The sequence below is a fragment of the Aegilops tauschii genome, chromosome 7 (assembly GCF_002575655.3).
Source record: "Aegilops tauschii subsp. strangulata cultivar AL8/78 chromosome 7, Aet v6.0, whole genome shotgun sequence".
Taxonomy (NCBI): Eukaryota; Viridiplantae; Streptophyta; class Magnoliopsida; order Poales; family Poaceae; genus Aegilops; species Aegilops tauschii.
In genome coordinates, this window is record NC_053041.3 from 449,608,227 (window position 1) to 449,617,241 (window position 9,015).

Genomic DNA, 9,015 nt, shown 5'->3' on the forward strand with positions numbered 1-9,015 from the left:
AAACGATCCTCAACTAATTGCAGACGAAACTGCCTGCATCGACGGAACTAGCCTACGGGTCGTGCGTACTTTTTGAACACGAAAAATAAAAGAGGTAAATGGGCCGACCCCAAAGACAAACAAGGGGTGGGCTCCTATTTGGAGAATGAACTGTAACCGATGCTTGAGGTGTCACATAGGGCGCTTATAACGAAATCACTAATTAAGTAGTACTCGTTGCAAAAAACTCTCCACCTTCCCAGGTCACGACAAGTGGTGCACGTGCAGTGCGCCACTTGTCGCAACCTGGGAGTTTTCCCTTTTTCGTAGATCCGTTTATTCAAAACGTTTTATCTCTTAAACCATGCGTCCAAATCTCAAACCGTTTTCATCATTGGATTCCTCGCGTCGATATCTTCAAAATTAGATCCCATGTTAATAGGTTTTGACGAACTATTTTTTCATGAAAAAACCGGACGAAAAAACCAAACCGAGAGCATGGTTTTTTTCCTTTCTGAAAGAGGCACGCCCGTGCCTCTCGTAAAATCACAACCGTGCCTCTCGTGGAAGCAAAACCGTGACTCTCGTGGAAGGAAAAAAAAACAGAAAACGCGTTTTTTTCCTTTCCGAAAGAGGCACGCCCGTGACTCTCGCTAAAGCACAACCGTGCCTCTGGCAAAAGCAAAACCGTGACTCTCGCGAAAGAAAAAAAACAGAAAACGCGTATTTTTTTCCCTTTCCGAGAGGCACGGCCGTGACTCTCGCGAAAGCACAACCGTGCCTCTCGCGGAAGCAAAACCGTGACTCTCGCGAAAGAAAAAAAAACAGAAAACGCGTTTTGTTTTTCCCTTTCCGAGAGGCATGGCCGTGACTCTCGCGAAAGCACAACCGTGCCTCTCGCGGAAGAAAAACCGTGACTTTTCGTGAAAGAAAAAAAATAGAAAACACGTTTTTTTTTGTTTCCGAAAGGCACGACCGTGACTTTCCCTAAAGCACAACCGTGCCTCTCGCAGAAGAAAAACCGTGACTTTTCGTGAAAGAAAAAAAAGAAAACGCGTTTTTTCGCGTAAAAAAATTTTTTTCGAAATTTTTTTTGGTCGAAAAGCTAAGGAAGACCAGGAAAAAACAAAAACGTCGATAAAAACCGTTTAAAAAGCCGAAAACGCGTACGAAAAAATAAAAAAACAAAATCTGGAAGGAGCGCGACACGTGGCGAATGGCTGAGAACGCGCCAAGTGGCGCTGATCGTTGTGAGGCTCCCGAAGGAGCGCTCGTTAACTAGTTGCTCCCCGCTTATAATCAGGCGTCGGCGTGCAGTTCGTGTCTAGGCCCGTTTACAGGCGGACCGGACCGTGCCCAGACTGGCTCATTGGCCACCTTTGCTATAGAATATAATTTTCCCCTAATTGCCGGTGCCCTCTCGGCATGGCAAAATTTCGTGTTTTGACCCTTTTTTGATTTTTATTCAAGATCTGACCTTAGTTTGAAAAAAATTCGAGATCTGACCCTTTTGCTACCGTCAGGGTTCATGACAGTAGGGTGTAACATCCTATCGCCAGGGACCTTGACGGTAGGAAACATCCCTATCGCCGAACAGGATGGCGGTAGCATGTACAACCCTACCGCCAAGGTGCTCGGCGGTAGGCACGAGCACGCACTGTGTTCAATACTTATCAAATTTTTGCGGTAGGGCATGCAACCCTACCGCCAGGGACCTTGGTGGTAGGCAGTTATACCCTACCGCCATGGACCCCGGCGGTAGCAAAAGGGTCAGATCCGGAAAAAAATTCAAACTAGGGTCAGAAATAGGTATGGAAAAAAGGGTCAAAACACGAAATTTAGCCTCTCGGCGTCTTGGGTCCTTCGTGCCGCTCTGCGAGCTGCGAGGGTTTCGCCTCGCCGCCGTTGGCCCGGCCTACGCCGACTGACCTACTGTGCTCTCCCATTCAACGGGGCTGCGGGCGGACGCAGGGGAAGAAGGTCGCCGAGGGCCTCGCCGCCCAATGGATCCCGCCGCAAATCAGGTCGCCCGAGGCAACAAATGGACCAGAGCTCCGCAGCTCGGGGACCTCGTCCTCGCCAAGGTCAAGGGTTACCCTTTCTGGCCAGCCAAGGTCCAGCCTACACCCCTGCCCTGCCTGCTACCTAGGGTTTTCCTCCCCCATTGCTAGCCAATTCCCTCCCCCTCTGCTTCTTTCCTGGCATCTCTGCCTGCCTGAATTCTGATATGTCCAGGATACTGACCATGTGTTTCAGTTTTTGGGGTTAATGCTTATTCTCTATGTAGGTGAGCAGGCCGGAGGATTGGAATCAGGAGCCTGCTCCACGCAAGTTCTTTGTTCTTTTCTTCGGCACCAGAGAGATGTAAGACCGCACTCATGCTCATCAGCTACTAGCTCTTTTCGTCGCCATGTTTAACAGAATTCTAACAGCCAGTTCTACCATGGATGACTTATCAGATACATAGTACTGCGCCACACTCTTGATAAATGCACCACTTCATACTTGCCTTTTTGTATCACACATCTTTTCAGAGTCATCTAGCAGCTGCACAAAAACCAACATCGAGAAAACTTGCAGGAGACACTAACACTTTCCTGTAGATATTTAGTCATTTATCCCGAATTTATTGCCTCTAATCCGTCTAAGTTCATCTGTGTTGAGGCACACCACGTGTGGGTAAGTAGTTACATTTTTCTGTTCTTTTTGGGGAACATAAGTACTCTATCTTCTATAGTGAGAACATATTTCTTATTTTTGGCAAGATGAATTTTACTTACTAATTCACAAATGATGAAATAATAGATAAGTACTCCCTCCGCTCACAAATATGAGATGTTTTAACTTTTTTCTGAATCAGATGTATATAGACCCGTTTTAGTGTGTCTGTTCACTCATTTCAGTCCGTATGTAGTCATATTGAAATATCTAAAACATCTTATATTTGTGAACAGAGGGAATACTCTTTAAGGGCTCCACCACCGCAGTCTGTGATCAAAAGACAAAACGATCATTTGATTCTGATTTAGAATTTTTAGTTTTCATTCTTCCTACCTTATTTTGCCTGAGTGGTACTTCATCAGACTTTGGGATTGGGTTGGCATGAAATAAATATTCTTCGGTATGTCCTTGTCGATGCTAAATCTCCATATGGTGTAAAAGTTTAAGTCGTGTGATTATTGGCTCCACCAATGATCTAAGGTTACGCGTTGTTGTGCAAGGTCAGTCTAGAAGGTACAATTAGTCATAGAGCGAAAGATGAAAGTAGCACTTTCACTTTAGTTGATTTCTAAAGTTAACACTATTTATTTCTAATTAGAGTAGTCTTTTCGATCAATTCAAAAAAGGAAAGAAAAAGAGTACTCTTTTTTATTATTCATAAGTACTCGTGACCACTCCTATGGTCTTTCATTTTCTTTCAGATAGTGAAAATGAGAATGTTTTAAGTTCTATTGTAACTTAGCCCGTGCAGCAAACTGGCCTAGAAATTGTTGACTGTTTTATTCTCTTTAGTGCTAATAGAATAACTAAATTACTTTGGTGCTAATAGAATAACTAAATTACTCCATTTGATTGATTCAGTCGGTTGCTTTAGCTTATGAGGCCATCTCCAACGCAGCAACACTTAATTAGATGCTTACGGAAAGAGAATGTATTTTCGTGGAATGAAGCAAGCCTAGCCTCCAATGCATCGAGTGATTGTGAGATGCTTAGATAGTTCAAAAAACGCCCACTTAGCGTGCACAGGATTCGGCCGAAGCGCGCAATGTGACGTTAAGCATTGACACAAGGGATGTGACCAGGAACCATGCCGATTCTGCCAAAACGGCCAGGAATTAGAACCTGGCACCTACCACAAGCGCCTCTGTTGGAGATGATGGCCTAAAGTGCTCTCTACGCCGAGCCTTTATTTGATTGCTTTCAAACCCTGTAACCATTTCCTCGGGATACAAATTGGTTTTTTGTCGTTGCTGTCTTCTACATCTGTGTTCTTTTTGCTATTTTTAGCTTATTGTAACAACTCTTTGAAGTTAAAGTATAAGTATTACTTTTTTGCTAATGAAAGAATATCTCCTGCAGTGCTTTTGTAGCTTTGCATGATCTCTTGCCGTTTACAGAAGAGGTGAAGAGTGACCTGGTAAATCAAGCTCGAGAGAAACGATTCCCGAAAAGACATGCAAAAGGTCTTGAAGAAGCCTTGGTGGAGGTACAGAAGGCCTATGATGAACTCCCAAAATCATCTGAAACTTCCAATGGTTTGTTTCCTAATCGAACTCCTGATCCAATTGAAAAACCTACAGAGCCCCTTGTAAAGCCACCTACTGATGGTTGGACTCCAAAACTGGAACAAATTGATGATTTTGATGGGAGGTACCTGAGCCTCAAAAGAGAGGAGAGAGATGTCCCAAAATCATCTGAAACTGCCAATGGTTTGTTGCATGATCAAACTCCTGATCCGGTTGAAAAACCTACAGAGCCCCTTGTAAAGCCACCTACTGATGGTGGGACTACAAAACTGGAACAAATTGATGATTTCGATGGGAGGTACCCGAGCCTCAAAAGAAAAGAGAGAGATGTCCCAAAATCATCTGAAACTGCCAATGGTTTGTTGCGTGATCGAACTCCCGATCCGATTGAAAAACCTACAGAGCCCCTTGTAAAGCAACCTGCTGAACTGGAACAAACTGATGATTTCCATGAGAGGTACCTGAGCCTCAAAAGAGAAGAGAGAGATGTCCCAAAATCATCTGAAACTGCCAATGGTTTGTTGCATGATCGAACTCCCGATCCGATTGAAAAAACTACAGAGCCCCTTGTAAAGCAACCTGCTGAACTGGAACAAACTGATGATTTCCATGGGAGGTACCTGAGCCTCAAAAGAGAAGAGAGAGACGTCCCAAAGTCATCTGAAACTGCCAATGGTTTGTTGCATGATCGAACTCCTGATCTGATTGAAAAACCTACAGAGCCCCTTGTAAAGCAACCTGCTGATGGTGGGACTCCAAAACTGGAACAAACTGATGATTCCCATGCGAGGTACCCGAGCCTTAAAAGCGAAAAGAGAGTTCGGTATGCTGGCATTGAGGAGAGGAACTTGGAGGATCCCTATGGCATACCAAGATGCATTGCTGCGCTTGAAGGATTGCCGGATTTACAAATGGAAGATGTGCTAAAAGCAGCTGACCTCTTCACCGACAACAAGGGCAATCGAGAAGTCTTCCTCTCTTTTCAAGTAATGCATTTCGGCTTGGTTGGGTAAGAAGAAAAATTCAGAACACCTAGTGAAATGGCTATGGAAATATAAACTAGTGCAATGTTAATGGTAGCAAATTATCATGTAGTGCTAAGGCGTCGAGCTAAGTTTTGTGTGTATGTGCCCCTGGGAAGGTGTGCTAGTACTAATGCAACAAATCCTTTTAATTGAATTGAATATAACTAGTTGCAGCATAAACCAAATTGTTCTATATTTATTACATATGGTTCATCGCCTTGCGATGTACTCTAGTGATCTAAACGCTCTTATATTTCTTTACGGAGGGACTAGTCCCTTTGCCATGGCATCTCGCACGTTGGTTCCCAGCTTGCCGCATATGCTGTCAGATAACGGCACATCAACGATGTGTTGGGTATCTGCATCTGGTACATGGTGCATATTACTTTCTCTTGTATATCTTCGGTATATCTCTCAGGTGATGACTTGTCACCAGTATGCAGCCGTATAAAATTGTGCATTGCACGACAAGCCGTAGAGATGTCAATTCTTCGTAGGATTGTGGCTTTTGCTGGGCTCTTGCTTCTTGCAAATGAATATCAACAGGGAGCAAGGAACTGAGAGGTCCCTTGCAGAACACATCCACATATATGTATACGTGAAAAAAAACGTTTTTCTAAATTTCTAAACATGAGTTTGTATACTTAAAAAATGCCGGCCCTGGTGGAGCCCAGCTACCTGCGGCGTGTCCTGGCAGCTTCTTGTAGTAGTACAAAACATGTCCAAGATCCATACTCCTACCTGTCTGTCGCACTATGCTAGTAGGGTAGGCATGCACGCTCCTGGACTCCTTTGGTCGAAATCAGCAACCGCTGCAGCTCGCCTGACTAGATCGCTGCTGGACCATGCGTGCTGGCAGGCGTGCTAGATGATCCAGACCAGACTCGAGCACGCGTACAGTCCACCCATCGATCGATTCGAGGCCACATGCATGTCTGCGACCGCAAGTCATTGTTAACTGCGCAGCGGGATACATCTGTGATGATTTGGGCGGTTTGGCCATCTTTTAACACTCAGCTGAACAAAAGCGACGGCCGGGAAGAGCAATCCATGAGCCTTTTTATCAGGTGACAGCGACATAATCATGGCACCGACCAGCAGCCATGAGGTTAGGGAGGCCGTTAACCAGCCACCTTTGGTTACAGAAAGTCCATGCATTCGGTAGCTTCTGCTGTCCGGCCCAGCCCCAGATGATGTTCCTTCAAAGAGTGGTTAATGGTACACGGAAAGCCTCATCACTGCGTTCGCATGCTCTGCTTAAAGCAATGTTTCGTTTTCTCAGCATTCATTTCGAGATCTCATATACGTAAGTAGATTGCCTAGGGAAGTAGTATTCACTTGCATCTTTACTTGCCCCACCCAAAATACTCACTCGGATCTTTACTGCTCCTGTTCCACCATCAACAATTACCGGTATAGTAATACCTTTTACTAGTTCAAACTCTTTGTACTGTCTGGTTCACTTTTCGGTCTACATACCTAGAATTCGGGGTATCCACGAGACCACGACCTCCATAATATGCATGAAGCACGGTCCATAATATTTTAATGGCTGCGGAGGCAACGCGCAAACAAATAGTCGCCATAACAGAATTTTCAAAATGTTCCTTCATGTGGGATCCGTTTGTCATTGGCTTAACAAGAACTACTTCTTCCCCAGCTCATCAAACAACAATCGGAGCTTCGAACTTGATTGCCACATCAATTTCTAGTACGAGTTTAATTACATTCTAGTACGATTTCAACAACAGAAATACTAATTTCTGGAATGATTGAAGCTTCGAAAACATAGATTTCTTCCCATCTAGCTCAGCCTATTCCTCCCGTTTGGAAGTGACCTTGCAGGTGGTGGTGGTCGTGGTGTGTGTGTGGGGGGGGGGGGGGGGGGGGGGGGGGGGGCTGCTTTTGGGCATCCTTGATGTGGCTCCAGGCGACGGCTTTGAAGCGTTGCGTCAGCGCAACATCCATTTATGCAAAGGCCACGCCCGTTTTGTGCGCAAAATGGCGGTGGGCGGCGGGAAGGGGGTACGGTCCCGCAGCTGATTGAACCTTATGAAAGCGCGTCCTCCTCGACCTGCTAGGAGAAGTCCCAAGCTCTGTCCTAGAACTCCCTCTCGGCGAGGTCTTATCTCGTCTCCAGGGAAAGGTCCATGTGGAGGGGTCGGCCGCCGCAATATGGTCGATGGGGAGTGAGTCTAACAACGAAGGAGAATATGGTGGCTAAAGTGGAGGCAGCGAAGAGGAAGATGGGTGCTCGTCGGAGAACGAGGAAGATGGAAGAGAAGTGGCGGCGGCGAGAAGGGATGGGTCGGTTTATATGCCTGCGAACGCGCTCCAACGGAAAACGGAGGTGAAATTTGCACGAGTGCGAAACGCAACTCGGCCCATTAATGAACACTCTTCACGGTGGAATAGTGGTTGTGTCATTAGTAAGAGTGGAAGCGACATGTGTAAACAAGACTGCACTATTGACGGGACTGGGCGCAGGAGGTTGTGTTTGGAATGTTCTCCACAACCTCCAAATATGAAGGCTCACGGGCTTCAATTGGAGCGCGCTCCAGAAATTGTGCAAGAGGAGGCCGCTATGACGACTCTGCTTGACCGTTTTTTCTAGGCTTGATTGCCAAAGTAGCGGTTTCTATAACGATCTAACCAATATGACAACTCTGCTAGAGTTGCTCTAAGGTGTGATGTCAAGTGCCTCCTTTCATTCAAGAGTACACAAAATGTGTAGCACCTGCCAATTGCCTCTCGTGCTAAATGGGAGATCACATGCAAACATCTGAAAACTAAACCGATTAACTGAAGAACTTCAAGCAACTGTATGTACATAATATCAGTAGAAAAATGCACCAACCGAAAAAGTTGTAAAGAATCCATATAATATGAATAGCAAACTTAACATTATATCCAAAGTGATATAATCAAAGGAAAAATGCATTTTGCTAGTGTGATGACTAAAATACATATATAGTGCAATAATAATCATAAACTAAAATAGCAAACTTAACATTCAAACTGACTATCATCTCCTTTAGTGCAATCAAACAACATTTATAACCTAATCTTGTATGTTCAAATATTATCAGACTCGGTATGTCATGATACCCAATTCACATGCTTTCCCAAATCATGCACCTCCGAAAACATACTAATCAAAGACGACATTGGGATATGCCAAGGTCTAATACAAGCAAGATGATAACTTTCTCTCGTGGTTTGCCCTAGAAACACCCTTTCCTACCTTAAATTCTAACTTTTTTTTGGGGGGGGGGGGGGGGGGGGGGGCTAATAAGGATGATAGCCAAATTACTTTCTCAATTCCTCTCCTGGTTATTGCTACTCCCTCTGTTTCTTTTTAATTCACATATAAGATTTGTCTTAAGTTAAACATCGTTAAGTTTGACCAAGATTATTAGAAAAAACATTAGCGTTCACAATATCACATCAATAGCATTAGATGCATCATGGAATCAATTTTTTGTATTGTATATCTTTAGTATTGTAGATGGAGCGCAGCATTTTGGAGGACAAACTACATGGAGTTCGATTTTTGAAAAAAAAAATCAAAAATCATATTTTTAAGTTTTAAAAAATTCTTGAAAATGTCATACGTGTTCATATGGATGTGTGTTTACAGGTGTGTAAAGTTTGACGATGAAATACATTATGGTGAGAGCTACACAAAAAGGACAAATGCGTGCATATTTATAGTGAATCGTGTAGATCTCACCATAATGTATTTCATCGTCAGACTTCACACA

General features: G+C 44.3%; 1 protein-coding gene across 1 annotated transcript; it reads left to right on the top strand.

Moving 5' to 3' along the window:
- The first annotated feature begins 1,819 nt into the window (after positions 1–1,819).
- LOC109783246 (uncharacterized) lies at positions 1,820–5,436 on the top strand. The gene is made up of 3 exons (XM_020341845.4): positions 1,820–2,093; positions 2,267–2,343; positions 4,060–5,436. The coding sequence occupies exons 1-3, from the start codon at positions 1,983–1,985 to the stop codon at positions 5,237–5,239; spliced, it is 1,368 nt and encodes a 455-aa protein (XP_020197434.1). The 5' UTR covers positions 1,820–1,982; the 3' UTR covers positions 5,240–5,436.
- The last annotated feature ends 3,579 nt before the right edge of the window (positions 5,437–9,015 follow it).